The 19,777-nt window shown below is 41.7% G+C and overlaps 1 protein-coding gene across 1 annotated transcript in view; it reads left to right on the top strand.

Moving 5' to 3' along the window:
* Pamr1 (peptidase domain containing associated with muscle regeneration 1) overlaps positions 1-19,777 on the top strand; it is an 88,592-nt gene that overhangs the window by 22,269 nt on the left and 46,546 nt on the right. Inside the window, exons 2-3 of the mRNA XM_057780977.1 lie at positions 5,283-5,459; positions 11,653-11,781. Coding sequence (XP_057636960.1) covers positions 5,283-5,459; positions 11,653-11,781 — 306 coding nt within the window. The remainder of the gene's footprint in view (positions 1-5,282; positions 5,460-11,652; positions 11,782-19,777) is intronic.

Raw genomic sequence — 19,777 nt, 5'->3', positions numbered from 1 at the left:
TGATAGCTGTAGGAGTTCCCTGGTGAAATTTTTAGATCATTTATGTATCTTACCATGTGAAAATAAAGATACTTAGACTTCTTCCTTTCCAATTTGTATACCCTTGATCTCCTTCAGTTGACTTAATGCTCTAGCTATAGAGCTACTATATTGAGTAGGTATGGAGAGAATGGCCAACCTTGCCTTGTTCCTGATTCTAGTGGAATTGCTTTGAGTTTCTTTCCACTTAATTTGATGTTGGTTATAGGCTTGCTATATGTTTAGGTGTGTCTCTTGTATCCTTAAACTCTCCAGGACTTTTATCATGAAGGGGTGTTGAGTTTTGTCAAAGGCCCTTTTTGCATCTAATAAGATGATCATGTGGGTTTTTTTTTCTTTTTTGAGTTTATATGGTGGATTACATTTGTTGGTTTTCATATATTGAACCATCCCTGCATCTCTGGGTTGAAGACTACTTGTCATGGTGTTCTTGGATTCAATTTGCAACTATTTTATAGAGTATTTTTGTATCTATGCTCATAAGGAAAATAGATTTGTAATTTTTTTTTGTTGGGTTTGTATGTGGTTTGGATATCAGGGTAACTGTGGTCTCATAAAATGAATTTGACAATATTTTTTCTGTTTCTATTATATGGAATAATTTGAAGAGTATTGGTGGTAACTCTTCTTTGAAAGTTTGGTATAATTCTATGCTAAAACTCTCTGGCCCTAGTTTTCTTTGTTAGGGGTGGTTTTGAGATATGTTTCTCTGTAAAGAAGTTCTGGTTTATCCTGAAACTCATGCTATGGACCAGGCTGGCCTTGAACTCATAGAGATCTGCCTGCCTCTGAGTACTGGGATTACAAGCATGCACCACCACTGCCCTCTGGTTGGGGGATTTTTAATGACTGCTTCTACTCAACTAGGAGTTATAGGTCTATTTTAAATTGCTTACTTGATTTTGATTTAACTTTGGTAAGTGGTAACTATCGAGAGAATTATCTGTCTTTAGATTTTCCAATTTTGTGAAGTACAGGTCTTTTAAAGTATGTCCTTATGATTCTCTGGATTTCCTTAGTGCCTGTTGTTATTTTCCCCTTTTTATTTCTGATTTTCTTCATTTGGATATTCTCTCTGTGCCTTCCAGTTAGTTTGGATAAGGGTTTGTCTATCTTGTTAGTTTCTCAAAGAACTAACTCTTTGTTTCATTAATTCTTTGTATTATTCTCTTTGTTTCTATTTATTAATTTCAGTCACCAGTTTGGTTATTTCTTACAGTCTACTCCTCTTGGGTGTGCTTACTTCTTTTTCTTCTAGAGATTTCATGTGTGCTATTAAGATGCTAGTGAGCCTTGAACGCATTGGCACAGGAGACCACTTCCTAAATATAACCCCAGTAGCACAGACACTGAGAGAAACAATTAATAAATGGTTCCTCCTTAAACTGAGAAGCTTCTGTAAATCAAAGGACACGGTCAACAAGACAAAATGGCAGCCTACAGAATGGAAAAAGATCTTCACCAACCCCACATAGGACAGAGGTCTGATCTCCAAAATATACAAAGAACTCAAGAAACTGGTCATCAAAATAATACATAATACGTTAAAAAATGGGGTACAGACCTAAACAGAGAATTCTCAACACAGAAATCTAAAATGGCTGAAAGATACTTAAGGAAATGCTCAACATCCTTAGCTATCGGAGAAATGCAAAACAAAGCAATTCTGAGATTGCATCTTTCACTTGTAAGAATGACCGTGATCAAAAACACTGATGACAACTTATGCTGCAGAGGCTGTGGGGTAAAGGGAACATTTCTCCCTTGCTGGTGGGAGTGCAAACTGGTACAGTTGCTTTGGATATCAGTGTGGCCGTTTCTCAGAAAATTAAGAAACAACCTACCTCAAGACCCATCAATACTACTTTTGTGTATATATCCAAAGTATGCTCAATTGTACCACAAGGACATGTGCTCAACTATGTTCATATCAGCATTGTTTGTCATAGCCAGAACCTGGAAACAACCTAAATGCCTCACAACTGAAGAATAGATAAGGAAAATGTGGTATATTTATACAACGGAGTACTACACAGCAGAAAAAATAACATCTTGAAATTTGCAGGCAAATGGATGGATCTAGAAAACATTATATTGAGTGAGGTAACCCAGATCCAGAAAGACAAATATAATATGTACTCACTCATAAGTAGCTTTTAGACATAAAGCAAAGAAAAACCACCTACATTTCACAATCCCAGAGAACCTAGACAACAAAGAGGATCATAAGAAAGATATACATGGATCTAATCTACATGGGAAATAGAAAAAGCAAGATCTCCTGAGTAAATTGGGAGTGTGGGGACCATGGAAGAGGGTAGAAGGGGAGAGAAAAGGAAGGGAGGGGAGTGGAGAAAAATATATAACTCAACAAAAACAATTAAAAATGACAAAAGAGATGCTCGTGAGCTTTCTTTAATGTAAGCACTTAGTGCTGTGAACTTCTCTCTTTCACCATTTTGAGTGTATTTTAGTTGGAAAAATATTTTTATATTTAGGTAATTTTTATCTTGTACATTGATAAAATGGTGGCCAGTTTTCATGTTCTTAAGCAAAAGAGGATAGGACTCAGTGAACCTCAGAGTGATGCTAATTCGCTGAAACTTGCTGTGAGTGCATTTCCCATTCTGTGGCTTAGAATCAAATTTATGGCTTAACATCTTTGTTATGAAGGAAGATCTATATACTAGAAGAAAATTCTCAAAAGTTTTCATCTATTTCATGTGAGTAATGTCGCAAAACCGTGGGAGTAATTCATACTGCAATTTCAATGCTGTTTTTGTAAATTTAAAAAAAATTTATGCTCTGGAAAGACTTTTATTCTTAACGTTACTTGGGTTAGATTACTGTGACTGAGTAAACTATTATTTATCCCTGTATAATATTTATGTTTTTAACCCCTGTCTCTTATTATTCTGGAATAAACTAATTTTATGGGAAGATATAATTTATTGTATAAAGAATACAGGACATTCATTTTACAGAGAATCAAATTAGTCAACAAATTGTCCTACTATTATAGCTTCAAAACAAATATTGGGATAAAGTAACATAATCAGGGTGTTTAGCTTAGAAGGTGGAAAGATCTATGATATAAATATGTTGTAAGGAATTTGTTTTATAAATCTTCAAGATGTGATTAAAGGTCTCTCTTTTTCTTGATTTTTTTTTCCATCCAGATCACTTACATCTTAGCAAGTAGTCCATCATGGTCCAAAAGTCTAATCGCTCATAAACAATGAAGGCACAGATATAAATATTAATATCCTCTGTTTACCATGATATTATTCTAAATGAAAGTGACCAACTTCTTACTTGAAGAAGAAGTTTTTGACAAAAGAATAGCAATATCCTTCATCTGTAAATGTTCTTGTTCTAAAAAAAGCAGTTATATTCTGAATATACAAATTATGTAAATACTAATTATTTTACACCAAAAACCCTCCTAATGATGTTTTGCTATACACATAGATCAGTACATTCTCCAACCCTCATCAGAGAAGCTTTTCCTTGTAGTAGGTGATTAACACAGAGACCCATAATTGGACAAAGGGCGGAGACTGGGAGACTTTGGAGTGCTCAGCCCTGAATGGGATGTCTTTCTCACACCCCTCACTCAGTACACAGGGATCCATGTCAGAGGGGTTGGAAAGACTGTAAGAACCAGAGGTAGTGGGTGCTTTTAAGACAATAGCATTTCCCAGACACCACAGGCCAAGTGCACACAAGTTTACAGAGAATGTGACATTGTGTTCAAGACTTGCACAAGTTTAAGCCAGACATAACCTCGGGAATTTTCAAATGTGGAGGAAAAGAACAGAGAGCTAAACTCTGAGATTCAAAGGTCTTGAAGCCATAGCGGCTGCTAGGCAGAATGCATGCTGGGGAAACCTGCAGACAGCTTCTAGGGAAAGCTCCATGGGACCTTGCCCAGACAGATACACTTTCTTCCTCAAATACCTGACCCACTTCTGCTTTAATCATCTTATGCAACAGTTTTGGAAATGGAAAGTGGGGAAGGAGAAAAATAAGAAGACTAAATACGAGTTAGCAAGTCTATATTTTAGCCTGGGTTGCTCTGTACAGCTTCCAACCGATCCCTCTTATAGATTTTGCCAGATGGTTTTCTTTTTTACTTAAGGTATATATAAAAAGAAATGAAAAAAAAATGAAAGGAAAAATATCCAACCCACAAACAAATATTTTTTGTCCAGGGAAAGAATGCTTGGTTGTTGGGCTAAAGAATTCAGCCTTGACATTCTCCCAAACATTCTAATGAAGATACTTGTTGTCTTCTCTGTTGGTTTTATATTTGAAGATACTATGGCTATGGTATGCCGCATCACGGTAGAGTCAAATGTGGAAGCAATGACATAGTTTCTGCTTGGCCACTAGTCTTGTATTTGAATGGCCCCCTCTAGATAGTGGTCTCTGGGCTTTTCTGATGGGTCCCACTGTCGGGTTGTCCTATGCAACCGTGCTAGAATGGTCTCTCTTGGTGTTGTGCAGTGAGCAACACATGCCATCTATAAGCAGGAGCCAGATATATCTCAAGAAAAATAGAAGTGAGGACTCAGGAGGGACCGCAGTTTGGCAATGAGTGCTTTGGTTTTAGTCTTTAACACAGCTAAAACAAATTCAAAACCTAAGGAATCTGTATTGGCGTATTGATTATAAAGACAAAGAATCTGTATTGGTATATTGATTATAAAGACATTTTACTGCTTGTCTACCTGTATTTGCTGAAGCACACTTTTAAATTTTATTTGAGAGAAGTTCTCCTGTAGTTCAAGCTGGCCTAGAACTCACTGTGTAAATCAAAGATGGCTCAAAATTCATAACGCTCCTGCCTCCACATCCCAAACACTGGAGATTACAGATATGAGCTACCACACCCATTTTTGTGGTGCCGGGGATCAAGATCATGACTTTATGCATACTAGCTAGGCAGGTACTCTACTAAGTGGGTTACATCCACAGCCCCTGAGGCTTGATTCTATAAAGATTAAAAATAAGATAAAAAACAGAACCAATGTTTTATGTATACCAAGGAATGGCTTTGGATACCCCTGGGGTAGGTCACCTTACTTGGGACACACTGACCTGGTAAGAGGTTACACCAGTACCTCTCATTCAGACAAGATGACACTCTGGTAGGGCAAGGTTGCTCCTAACGGTAGAATGTTTGTGGGTCTTCCCATGCCTGCTAGCCCCTAGCCTCACCTGCTTGCTTTCCCTTGCAGAGTACACAGTGATTAACGAAGCCTGCCCTGGAGCTGAGTGGAACATCATGTGTAGGGAGTGCTGTGAATACGACCAGATTGAGTGCGTCTGCCCAGGGAAGAAGGAAGTGGTGGGTTACACCATCCCGTGCTGCAGGAATGAGGACAATGAATGCGACTCCTGCTTGATTCACCCAGGTGAGTGTGCAATGGGACACCACAAGGTATCGTCCCATTATCTGAGGTCATGGACAGGCACAGAGTGGACGTCTGGATTCTAGCAGGCAGCCATCCATCCAGGGCTGTGCTGCAATGGTTATTAAGAGTGACACAGCTCAGCTAAGGCTGACTGCAGGGAAGAGAATCTATCTATCTGTTATCTATATAATTGGTATTCTTTTCTGCAATCTAGTTGTACATCTGAGAGTTTGTCCACTCATCTGTTCACTTAGCAAGCAGACCGAGTAGCTCTTAGGCAGTTATGGAGATGACAATTTGAGATGATTTTGTTGTTGTTTTGTTTTTTAGATTTAAAATTTTTATTTTTCTGTGTGTGTGTGTGTGTGTGTGTGTGTGTATTCCCATAGAGGTCAGAAGATGATGTATTATCCATATCCACTGGAACCAGAGTTACAGGCAGCTTTGATATGGGTACCAGAACTGAACTCAGCAAAAGCAGTATACATTCTTAAACACTAAGCCATCTCTTTAGCCATTTTGTTTAAAGACACATTCCCAACATTGCCAGAGCTTACAGCCTGATAGGGAAGGTGGGGAACAGGGAGCTATGGTTGTTTCTATGTAAGGACTGTAGAGATGCACAGGGTACCATGGTAACAGGGATGAGAATGGGATGAGGCAGAGGAAAGATCAATGAAGACTTATTAAGCAAGGTGATGTGATGTGTATACTGAAGATGGAAGCAGCAGTCTCAAGAGGATCTAGGGGACTGGAGGGTTCAGCTGTTGACAGAATGTGCAAGGGACCTGCATCAGGAGGAAGCATGAGATTTTGAGAATTCCAAGGAGCTCACTCTGTCAAGGAAAGCAAGTTTGTGCTGGGAGACGTGTGGAAAGAGAGACAGGCAAGAAGATATTAAGGGAGAGCAATTTGAAAGGAAGAGCAGGAGCAGAATGAAAAAGAGCCTTTTCCAACACCCTGCAGTGTGATCCAGGCTGCTGGAGATCTTTTGGGGAAAGGTTAAAAGCAATTTCTCTTTAGCTATAGATGGGGAAAAGATCTGAAGGAGGGCAGAGCGAAGGGCACGAGGGAATTAATGGCACTGCAATGAAGGTCAGAAGGCTGCCGGACAGAGTTAGGTAAAGGTCTGAGAGTCATGGGGGAGTGGAATTGGGCGGGAAGAGCAGAAAGCAAGGACGACAGAGGCTGAGCCTCTCACTGTGTTTTCACTGTGGCTGGCTCTGGGCATTTACCAGCAGGAAAACAAGGGACCATTACTGCCTTACATTCTGACTCCCACTCCACCCCCCACCCAGGAGGCTTACCTTGAACCTCCAGGACAGGTCAGAAGGAAGGGGACACAGAGACTGTCCGGTGATCTTTCTGAAGGCGAAGGAATGAAAGATCAAAACTGTGCTGTTGGAATTTTTGTCTTCCCCTTCTTTTAAAAACAGAGGGTGGTTTTGAAAACAAAGCAGGACTAGCTTCGGTAGCACTGCAATTTGATTTCAGAAAGGCAACTTAACCACCCCAACTTCCTGGCTGGCAAGAGGGGTCTGTAGAGAAATGACTGAACAATGCCTCAAAATTCCTCTATTGTGGGACACTAGCCATGGTCTGCAGGATTTTGAGTAGTTTGAGGGAGACCTGTGTTTACTGTGTAACCACAGGGTAACCTCAGCTATTATAAGGTGATGTGGGTGTCAGTCAGTCAGTCATGTGATAGGCAAGAAAGGTACAACCTACAGGCAGCATGCAAGATCTGCAGTCCCTCCTTCGGAGGTCCTGGGAGGAGCCGCTGGCTCTGGAGAGTGGAGGATTGTCCCACAGGAATCACTCTGCTACCCTGAAGGGCAGGCAAGGCAAAGGAAGAAGGCTGCTTTGAAACTCCTTTTCCGAGCCCTGAGAAGCCACCATTGGGGTCCAAGAAACCTCAGCATGTGCCATTGGGAACCGCAGTTTGTTTATATCTGTAGTCTATCAGCTCCTGTCATTACCATCTTTAGCATACATATGACCCTGTTTTTAGGGTACTGAGAGTTCCTTTACTCTTTACTCCTTGTCTTTCAGACATGGGCACTGGCGTTAGAAGCTTCTTGGGTTTCTACCATGAGCAAGTCTTTCAGATTTTATATATATTCCAGCCCAGATCTGCATTCAGTCATTTCTCCAAGAAACTATTTATTTATTTATTTATTTATTTATTTATTTATTTATTTATTTAATATACTGTATTCTGCACCAGATATCATTACAGATGGTTGTGAGCCACCATGTGGTTGCTGGGAATTGAACTCAGGATCTTCAGAAGAACAGGCAATGCTCCCAACCTCTGAGCCATCTCTCCAGCCCTCCAAGAAACTCTTATCCTAAGAGCACAGTCTTGGTACTGTGGATATTTCTGAATTTTGGGTTGTCATTGCTGATAGTTTTAATGTAATTGGGCCCCATAAACTCACGGGGAATGGCACTTCCGGGAGGTGTGACCTTGTTGGAAGAAGTGTGTCACTGCAGTGGCAGGTTTTGAGGTCTTATATATGCTTAAGTCATGCCCAGTATCTCAGTTTACTTCCTGTTGGCCTGTGGATCAAGATGTAGCAGGTCCTTCTCCAGTATCCAGTATCCAGTCAAATCTCTCTGCCCACCACAATACTCCCTGCCATGATGATAATGAACCAAATCTTTGAAACTGTAAGCCAGCCCCAGTGAAATGTTTTCCTCTATAAGAGTTGCTGTGGTCATGGTGTCCCTTCACAGCAATAGGAACCCTAATCAAGACAATAGGTAATCATTTTTTTTTTAGTTTCTTTCTTTGTGTGATATTTGTTAGAGCACACACACGCACACACACACACACACTTGCAGTGATGGGAATCATGCCCAGAGTGCCTGGCATGTTACCATTGTGTTATGTGCCCAGACCCCAATGCTTTTAAGAGAGGATCACTCTATGTAGATCAGGCTCTTCTTAAACAAAATTCAGCTCTTGAGTACTGGGATTAAAGGTGTGGTCAGTCTGTCTATTTACCCTCTATCTATAAATCTATCTATAAATCTATCTATAAATCTATCTATCTATCTATCTATCTATCTATCTATCATCTATCTATCTATCTATCTATCTATCTATCTATCTATTTATCTATCTATTTATCTATCTATTTATCTATCTTCTATTCTCTATCTCTGATCCCTCTATTATCTGTCCTATACCTACTCTTTTTAAAGAACTAATAGAAAGCCGCAAATGCTCAAGTCCATACATAACAGTACAAGGCTATTTACTTCCTTGTTTTTTTTCTCATGATGAAAAGTCATTTCCTATAAATTTTAACATAATTCCTTATTTGCCTCATAATAAATGTGAAAATATTTCATACTATAAATGTGAAAAATAACAATAGCATTGTCTGTACCACCCATAATCCCATTTCATACAATTATGATTCTTTATGGCCACTCTTGACTTTAGAGTGCACGCAGGTAGATGTGTATAATCAAAACGCTGTACCGTAAAATCAATGGATGTGGCTTCCTTTTTGGTGTTATGCCACCTATCTGATATCTAGATAGGTTATTTGTTTTCTGTATCTGAAAACACAAGGGAATAGGCACATACTTTTATTTCTCTTCCTTGATTCCACAGAAAAGACAACATAGCATAAACATTGTAAACTATCTTGTAGTATTTTATTTATAACAATATATGCTGGAGATATTTCACATCAGAAAGATCCATCCTGTTCATTTCTTCAGTTGCATATGACTGCATTGTGTGAATTACCATAGCTTGTTGACACAGGGCTGTGCAGCTCTGCAATAGGCTCCTTTGTCAGCCCGTGAGCAGCCTAGTGTGTTTCTTGCAGAGCCTGGCTCACCTTCATCTCCAGGCTGAGTTTTGTGGCTGGAACCTAAGGACCTAAGGTGTAGCTAAAGGAACAGAGTTAGCGGGGCCATTGAGTACAGGTTCTGAGTGCATTTGTCTCCTCAGTGACATACCAGTGAGCTTGGTCTGTGGAAGGTTTAGAGAGCCCCCTGGGTCTCAGTTTTGAGGCAGAGGATGGGTCAACCACATTAATCAGATCAGCAACTTGGCTTCTCTGGTAAAAGAGAAAGAAAAGCCAGGAAGAAATGGCAAGAGGACTCTGAGTCCCACTGATATAGAGCACCCCCACGCCCACACATACACACCCATACACATATACACACATAAACATACACATACATACACACATATGTATACACACACACACACACACGCGCACACATGCATGCATGCACGCATGCACGCACACACGCACACGAAGTGAAGAACCATGTTATTAGCCCAAGCCAACATTGGCCATCTCCAACTGTTCACTAGTCATTCACTCATTTATTCAAACATAATTTTTGTTCAGCACTAAAATGGGTTCTGGGAATTTAATGCAGATCAAGATATATCCCTTTGCTTGAGTCTGCAATAGGAGAATGGCAATATCAGGTAACATTAGGTATGGAGTGTACAATAATAAGGATAAGTCAGATGAAATTATGGGAAAGCAGAATAATAAGAGTTCACAATCTGAAAGTACTTACTATTATGTGTCAAACACTTTGCACATGGTAATGTATTTTTAAACAATTCTGAGAGGTAGATACCATTTAATCACATTTTGACGGGCAAGGGCATTAAGGCAGGGCTTAGGTCTGTGTTTTGATAAATAGAAGGAATTATTTCTACCTTTTCTCACATCCCCTCAACCCTTCAAGAGACCTTGCTTTTGAGGCAAACCACATCTGAACAACACTCAGCTCTCTCTAATGTGCTTCGCCTGTTGGGGCTGCCTGCCTGACCTTTCTAGGGCAAGACTGTAGCTAGTTATTGGGGCTGATTTCATTCTGTAATTTTGTTATAGAAGTGCATGACATAGATGAATATTTAATAGAAAGGTATTTATCATTTGTAAATAAAAATGAATTATTAAGACAAAAATGCATAATATATAGAAGAAGCCTAATTTTGTGTGTGCATAAGTATTCGGGTATATGTATGCCCACGCATACGTATATGTTTATGTGTTCAAAGGCCAGAGGACAACATTGGCTGTCATTCCTCAGATATGACCCATCTTGGTTTTTGAGACATGGTCTCTCAGTGGTCTGGAACTTGCCAAATGGTGTAGCATGAATTCGAATTGGTCTTAACAATAAAAACCCAGAGTCAGATAGAGGGGTAAATGCTGAAAGATCAGAGAGACAAAGGAGCAAACCACAGCTCCTCCTTACCTCACCCACTCATCAGCCTGAAAGGGGAGCGAGCTCCTGTCTCCTCCTGCCTTATAGTCCTCTTTCTGCCCAGTTAGAGCACTTCCTGTTTCTTCGTCCCTAGTGCTGGGATTAAAGGTGTGTGCCTCCCAAGTACTGGGCTCAAAGGCATGAAATCCCAAGTACTGGGATTATAGGTGTGTGCCACCAATGCCTGGCCTCCATGGTTAGCTAGTGGCGAGCTCTGTTGTCCAGGTAAGCTTTAATTGTTAGAGCACAAAATATCACTACAAAATAGTTTAGATGCGCTGGCCAGTGAGCCCCAGCTATCTGCTTGTCTACGTCTCCGCCTCCACGAAACTGTGTTACAACTTCACACCATCATACCCAGATTTTTTTTTAACCTGGGTTTTGGGATTGAATTTAGTCCTGGATTATATTCCCAGCCACCAGGTGTAAGAAAGAGTGTTAACAGAATTTTCTAGATGATACCATTTTGGGTGTTCTTGTTTTCTTTTCTTTAAATAAATTCTTTTGTTCATCTGAATCTTCTATTATATGATAAACATGAAATGAATTTGCAAGAAGCAAAAGCTAGTACCACACTAGCTGATTCCATCCTGCACTACAAGATGCTTTGTATTTCTTTCTATAAAACAACAACCGCTAATCAGGAAGATGCTCAAATCCCTTTCCTTCCACACTCTTTGCCTGAAACCCAGTAATTCTCATGTTCCTTGGGAGGAGCAGGTTCACCTAAGATCTTTGGCATCTTTCCAAGTTCAGATGCCCCAGGCAGAGATGGGGCTATGAAGATGGGGGAGGGGAGAGAGAGAGAGAGAGAGAGAGAGAGAGAGAGAGAGAGAGAGAGAGAGAGAGAGAGAGAGAGAGAGAGTTTGCTTCCCGAGAAGCCTCAGAATCTGCAAATGTGTAGACTATAGACTAATATTATGGGATGTTTCAGGTTGTACCATCTTTGAAAACTGCAAGAGCTGCCGGAATGGCTCGTGGGGCGGAACTCTGGACGACTTCTACGTGAAGGGGTTCTACTGTGCGGAGTGCAGAGCAGGCTGGTACGGAGGAGACTGCATGCGTAAGTAGACACCCTGCACACACTCGGCAACTGCACCATTGCCTGGTCCAGCTTGCAACACAATCCAAGTTTATCTTGGTGGACTCTGAGTTTGGAAAGCTTGTAGCCAGAGGGCTTTGTGGGTAGGACTGTCAAATCAAAGATGTGTTTTCATCTATGGAGGGTGAATAGTGGACATGCATTTGGGATTGTTGTTTCCAGAAGCTTCCTTATCAAGTTTGCCTTTTGCTCAAGTGAAGCCAAACTGTTCCATATACTACACACCTGGTGTCCATGCCAGGAGAACTTGAGAAATGGCTTTGGTCAGGAGACAGCAAAGTAGGCTGTTGTTGTCTGTAGTGCATTTAAAATCGGAATCCCTTTGATAAATTTCTCAACTCCTGGATTAAATTCTTGAAACCACAGCAAACTGCCAGCAAGCCACTTTACCCAGGAAGGGAATTTCTGGAAAGTACTTGATCTGGGAGGATTAGTCTTTGTTATTCTTCTCTGAGCTTCAGAGATCTTTGGAAGTAGACTAGAAAGCTAGCACCCCTCTCAGAACAGGAAAAGCCTCCTGGCTGGCCCCGGGACGGCTGGCCTTGAGGTCCTCTGAGAGCCTGCATCCACAGCAATGCCCATGCTGTGTGATTTCAGCAGCTCGGCTTTGTTTGCTTTTTAGCGGAATCAGAAGCAGTTAGGACGATCAGCTTCAGTTCTATGAACAACATTCCCAGTTTACAAAGATGTTTTGGAGTGATGTTGACCCAACCACTGGTCCCAATGTGAGGTCAAACAGTTGTACTTGGAGACTCCAGCATAGCCAGGGCAGGAGCCGGGTTTGTTTGTAGTCTAGTGTGAACCTAACAGTTCTAGAAGGTGGGTGTATTTTAAGGTGCTGGTCTCTACTGAAGCTTCTATGCCACTTTAATTGGGTTCTAGGAAATTGAATTTTGGGATGTGTAGATTTTTTTCCAGGTAGGTCAGCTGTAGGATATAGCCCACTCTTCACCTTGGCAGCTGTTCTATGAGACAGTGCGGGAGGACAATGATCAGGATACAAACTCTACAATGACACAGACCTGGGTTAAAGCAATGACTGCCTTGTAACTCCATATGGCTTTGGGCATGTCATTTAGCCTCGATGACAGTTGCTGTCTTTTCTTTAAAATAGGGAAGAATGCTGCTTACCTTATAGAGATGATTAAATGAATTAAATGCACATAGGGAATTTAGTGCTTTGCTTAGAGATAGTGAAAGCCCAATGCCATATACACATGATATTCTGAATGTTTTCCGTATACCTCTATTTAATAAGATAGCAAGAAGTCCTAATACTAAACTACTTTCAGTAACAAATTAGGAAAAATCCTGGAAAGGAGCTCAGACAGGAAAGTGCTTGTCGTGTAACCGTTAGGACTCGGGTTGGATCTCTAGCACCTGTATAAAAACCAGGCATGGTGCTATCTCACCAAGGATGAGATATGAATACTATGAGGTATGAACTCGGGTTAAACTAAGTGTTCTGAGAACACAGTTAAGTGAACAATTATTACAGATATAAAAAGTCATATAGGAATCTTTTTGAAATATTATCTATTACAATATTTCTCCTTTCCCCTTTTTCTCTCCAAAACCTCTCATACACCCCTCCCTGTTCTTCTTCAAATCTGTGGCCTCTTTTTTTTTTTTTTTAAAAAAAAAAAAACCTAATTATTTTTGCATACAGATATGTATCTGTGTCTATATTTTTCCTCTTCAGTCTGCATAATGTTACTTGTTTGTATGTTCTCAGGGCCAACCATTTGGCGTTAGACAATCAGTTGGTGTACTCTTCCCAGGGAACCCGCCTCTCCCGTGCCCAGCTTCCTTCAGTTGTCTACAGCTCTTTGTGTATGGTTGGGGCTTTGTGAGCTTTTCTCTATCATTTGGTGTGTTCCTTGGTGTTGTCCTTGTTTAGCTCAGAGTTGAGCAGCCATGTTGGTGAGACTTGGTGGATGTATCATCTGGCATTACTGGGAGACATAGTTTTGGATCAAGCTCTTGATCCTTTGGCTTTTACAATCTTGTGTGGCCCTGCGGAGTTCAGGTGCACTGAGATGCCATTTGCCTCCTCTTCCATAAGGTTCCTGAGCTTTAGGAGTAGGAATGCTCTGTAGATTTATCTGCTGGAAGTGAGCCCGACAATTCTGCATTCTGATTGGGTATGTCTCTGTGTAGTGACGTCTGTCTGCTGCAAAGGTAGGGAGCTTTTCTGACAGGCGATGGTTGAGTGCTGGCTTTACTCAGGGGCTGCAAAAGGCAGAGGGAATGGGAGGGTTGGGGTATAAACTGTGGTGTATCTTCAGGCAGGGGATGCCAGGGTCGGGGTATAAACTGTGGTGTGTCTTGAGGCAGGGGATGTCAGGTGTGACTGGGTCAGTGTGATGGTACTGGGGAGAGACTGGAAAGGTAGGTGAGGCCAGGCTCTAGAGATCTGCGTGTGCCAGAGCTCGGATTTTGATGGTTTGGAGGAGGATTCTTGGTGTGTATTGACGGTTTGATAGATATATTAATCTCCTTCCTGTTGCTGTGAAAAACACCATAACCAAAATCTACTTTGCGATAGTGGGGAAGGGCTTCAATTCATCATGAGGGAAGTCAAGGCAGGAACTAAAGCGTGACCATGGAAGAATGCTGCTTACTGGCTTGCTGTCCCTGGGTACTCAGCTGCCTTCCTCTACATCCCAAGCTCACCTACCATACACAATGGGCTGAGCTTTTTTGCATCAGTAAGAAATCAAGAATTTTCCCCACGGATAGGCCCACAGGCCAGTTCAATGGAGGCAGTTCCTCAACCGACATTCCCTCTTCCCAAGTGACTTCTGATTGTGTCAAGCTGATAAACACTAACCCACATAACCAGAAAAGTGACATCTGACAGGTAATTCCAGCAGCATATCGAGAGCCCATTGGAGCAGAGTTAGCACCATGGGCAACGGTCGTATTTAGGAATTCTAGTTTAGTCATGAGAGCAAGTCGTGAGAAGGAAGGGCTTGAATGTGCCACTCACTGGCACTGACACGTCAGAAGATTGGTGAGCAGCCTCAAGTTTGATTCCCACTCTGAGTAGCTGCAGCAGGGGGTATTGGTGAGCTGGCGCTCTGCTTGAGGTCAGTGGAAGCTTGCGCAGCAGTAAGAGACTGTATGGGTAATAGGTTTCTGAAACTCAAAGTACTCCGGGTGTGTGAGCCATTCCATACAGGTGTTAGCATTTACCTGTGCTCATGCACTGAGGCACAACTGGTCTCTACCTTTCAATAGGGACCTGCTGTATTATATTGCTCAGGCTGGGCTCTAACTACATATTCTTTTTCTTCAGCCTCTCTCTCTCTCTCTCTCTCTCTCTCTCTCTCTCTCTCTCTCTCTCTCTCTCTCTCTCTCTCTCACACACACACACACACACACACACACACACACACACACACACACAGCACACTGGTCTCCTACCTTCTAGTAGAGAATTCCTGTCTATTAGGTCTGTTGTTTCAGGGCAAGTAAGGAAGTGCGCCCTCTGCTGAGAGTAGAGTGGAGTCAGGCTGGGGCTTGAGAGTCTCCAATGTTTAAAACTGCCTCCTCGGAAGCAGGAAAGGGACCACGAGTGATGCGGCAAGGCCTGCACAAATATCCTGAGATACAGCGGCAGATGAAGTTGCTACGAAGGTGACATGGTCAGTTAGGGTGGCTGGGAGATCCTATCCTGCCGCACGGGAGAAGAAATGGCCTCAGATTGGAAAGGACATGAAGTAGATAGAGACTGGTGGAGGCAGAAGGGGGACTGGGGACAGTCATGAGCTACAACAGTGGTTCTCAGCTTTTCTAATGCCATGACCCTTTAATACAGTTCCTTGTATTGTGATGACCCCCTTGGTTACTACTTCATAACTGTAATCTTGCTACTATTATGAATCGTATTGTAAGTATCTGTGTTTTTCGATGGTCTTAGGTGAAAGAATCATTCATCCCCCAAAGGGGTCACCTCCCTCAGGTTGAGAACTGCTGAACTAGAAAATCTGGTCTATGGCAGTAAAGCCATGGAGCATCATAGACGGTAGAGGTGTCAGGCTGAGAACAGGATTTCTAAGTGAATGTTTTTGGGGTGGTGACAATGAAACCCTCAGTGCTGGCCTGGATAGAGCTTTGGTTGCAGCCTCAAGCAGAAGGCAGAAGTCATTCAGAACTCCGTTTGGGCACAGCGACACACTTAAGACTTCTGCTCACAGCGATTCACTAACATCCTGCCAGCAAAAAATAAGCCACATGGCTAAGTTACAAATCAGCCAGTAGGCACGTGCTCTTGATGCCAAGGGGACATGCATTCCACTTACCCATGTGATTGCTCATGTATGGGGTAGAGCAGAGGGAAAGGATATTTGCATTCAGGAGATCGATAAGGCATAGTTACAGGAGAGTGGGTACCCAGAGATAGCCCACGCACTGCCTTTCCTAAAGTCTCTGTTAGTTGGGTCTTGGGTTGAGTCTCAGCATGAGTGGTTGGTTGGGTTGCAGATGTGAGAGCTGGCTGCAGAGTCTGATTGGTTAGGTTGCTGATGGTAACACTCCAGGAGCCAGGCACTCTGAAGGACAACAGAGCTGACTCAGGATAGACAGTGATCTCACTAGGTCAAGTAGGAAGCTTTTGGTGTTATTCATCAGTTTGCAGATTCATTCAAAAGAATGCACCCCGGCTGCTGGACATAGGACGACCAGCAAACAGATATGATTTCTTCTGTTGTAGAGCTGCAGATCAGCAAAGGGAGGTAAAAACAACAATAAAGAGGGAAAAGAAACAAGGAAAACAGTTTATTCTGTGAAGTAAACAAGCAGACTAAGGCCCAGATTCCTCTCTACATCTGATTCTGTCTTGGACACATGGGACGGCGTGATTGCGTTCTGCCTGTTTTGAAAGCTTCGTTCCACACACAATGTATGTGACCACAGATGCAAGCACACACATGGTGTTTGTTATATCCTGGGCTGGCCATCACAGAATACAGTGAGCCCCCAAGGAGGGTAAATTCCATCTGTAGGAAAAGGTCAACCCCAAGAAGACATCGCCTTTATGTTAGTAGATTCTTATCACCTACACTACATTCTGTCACTGCATACATTCTAAACAAATCCAAGGGAAGAAATGATCCCTATGTTTGTTTGTTGAATGCCTGTCTGCAGCTGGGCATTAAGCTGCCATCTGTGATGAGGCGACTGGAGACTTGAGTGATCCTGTCCTGGCTGAGGCACAGTGCGGGAGCTACAAGACAGTACCAGAATTTTGCCAGTAGATGGCGCCCAAACAATCCTTTTGATCTATCTTGAAGCCAGCTTCTTTCCTGCAGGGTACCATTTGGAGGGCTCCGGCAATTTCCCTCTGAGAGTACCCCCTTAGCAAGAAAGGGGAAAGGCCGGTCAACACTGAAAGACTCCGGGTTCTATTAAAGCATTAGAGCTATTGGCACTGGAGAGACGGAATAGTACCTTGATTTGTTAATAGTTCATATGGATGATAATATTAACCTGCCTCCTGTCTTAAAACTTGGTCCATTGCTACAGTCAGATTCTAGTTTCTAGGAGAATGCTTGATTCCAGGGCCAAGAGAGTTACTCATTTTCACCTTCCTGCTCAAGAAAGACCGTTTGGTGTTCTCAAACTATTCATGCTAAGAGCCAGGGTGCTGTATTACTAAAGGAAAGATGTTTCTTTGTTCTATCTCTCAACTGTTAGAATAATTTCAAGTCTACTGAGTTGAAAAACTCTTTGTTTGTATTGTCTGTCTAGATTCAGCAGTGATCATTTCTCAGTGTGTGACATGGCTTCTCTTTTTCTGTACTTATAAACTTGAGCGTTTTGTGTCTTATAACGCTAATACAACCTTTCCTTCCTTCATTTCTTTTTGGACAGGGTCTCAGGATGTAGCCCAGGATGGCCTGGAAGTCTCTGTCTTCCCGTGTCGTCTTTCCGTGTGCTGGAGAGACAGCTGTACTTCGTGATGTCTAACTAACGTTTCTTTCTGAGCCTCAAATCTGGCCACCGAAGATCCTTTACACCATCTCTGCTCATTGGTTCTGAGCACCCTCCCTCCCCTTTTCAGTCCTCATAAGTATTTCAGGTTCTCTTGTACTTCTCCTCTGGGTCCTGAAATGGTCATTTTTCTGTGCCTCTGGGTTCCTGTCAAGGGGAGGGGTACTCAGGGTTGTCACTAAGTGCTGGCTGGTTGAAGTGCTCGTATCTAAAGCTAAGAGGAAGGCTGTCTTCAAAGTTTCTTAGACAGGAAAGTTAGCTTCTTGGGTAGAACTACCTGCTGGCCTCCAGGACTGGCTTCTGGGCTGGAATGTTTTATTTATTTGTGTGTGTGTGGAGATGGGATGTTTTGTTCTTTCTTTAAATTTAATTTTCATGGCATATATTCATTGTTCATGGTATTATGTTACCTAAGGACAATTTCCACAATATGAATCGTACACTGAACATATTCTTTCCATAGCCCCACCCCCTTTTCTAATCCCTCACCTCTTATCAGTCCCCTTTCTCTTCAACTTTCATATCATGTACACACACGTGATTTTCATATATTTATATAAAATTTAGGGACCACATTTTAGAGCCAGAACATGATATTTGTCTTTGTAAGACTGGGATAATTTGCTTAATATGTTCATCTCCTTCCATCTGAATAATTTTCCTTTTTGCAAATGACAACTTTGTTCTTCTCTAAGGCTGAAAATTTCCACATGTATATAGGGCACATTTCTTTATCCGCTCCCATGCTGTTGGATACCTACATTGGTTCCATATTTTAGACACTGAACAATGCTGCAATAAGTGTCGATGTCCTTGTGTTTCTGTTCCGCTGTGTTGGCCTGGAGTCCTTCAGGTGAATGCCCAGGAGTGATAGCTGGATCACGTGGTTCTAGCTTTAGTCTTTTTGAGAAAACGTCATAGTAACTGGCCATTTTCCTTCCAGCAGTGCATAAGGCTTCCCTTTTGTCTACATCCTTGACAGTACTTGTGATTCATTTTCTTAATGATCGCCATTGTAACTGGCGCTATGGAATCCTAATGTAGCTTCAAATTATGTTTCTCTTATAGTCAATAAACTTGAACATTTTTCATGTGTTTATTGACTATTTGTGATTATCTTCTGAAAACTGTCCATTTCATTAGTACACTTATTGATTGATTGGGTTGTTTGATTTCTTATTGTTTAGTTTTTTAGTTCTTTGTATATTCTCGGTATTAATCCTCTCTTGGACATATAGCTAGTGAAGATTTCCTGCCATTTTTGTAGACTTTTTTTCCTAGTTGATTAACAATTTTTTTTCTGTGCAGGAATGTTTTTAATTTCACAAAGTCCTCTTTGTCAAATGTTGTCATTATTTCCTGAGTGACTTAACTGTTATTTAGGAAGTCTTTCACTGTTCCTTATCTTGCATTATTTCCCTACTTTCCTTAATAGGTTCAGAGTTTCAGGTCTTATATTGAGATCTTAGATCCATTTGGAGTTGACTTTTATACAGGATGAGAAATAGGTATCTAGTTTCATCTTAGAATGGTATTTATTTAACTTGACCTTCAGGCTGCTTCTTGCTCACCCATACATATGGACAGCAAGAGGGCCTGGAATCTTGAGGATGTCACCCTTGAGGCCAATATCACAGTGATCCCAACAATTCAACCTCTGAAGGATATTGGGTATATAAGAAGGTTAGGAAACCAACCAAGATGAGAGGATTTATGGGGAGAGATTATGGCCCACTAATTCGTTTATCTTCTTATGTTTTGGACAGAGGCAGAGGAGCAGAAGAACTATATGTGAGTCATGCCCCCAAATGTTTGAGGGCTAGGAAATGTGAAATGATTTGTGCAAGGTTATATCCAGAAATGACTAAGAGAAAATTTGAGAGGGGAAAGATTAGAGGAAGATGGAAGGGTGGTGTGGGGACTGGGGACAGAGATGGAAAAATGGAGATCACTCATTGAA

Source organism: Chionomys nivalis, chromosome 9 (assembly GCF_950005125.1).
Source record: "Chionomys nivalis chromosome 9, mChiNiv1.1, whole genome shotgun sequence".
Taxonomy (NCBI): Eukaryota; Metazoa; Chordata; class Mammalia; order Rodentia; family Cricetidae; genus Chionomys; species Chionomys nivalis.
Note: the sequence above shows the minus strand (reverse complement) of the source record. Positions and strands in the feature narration are given on the sequence as shown.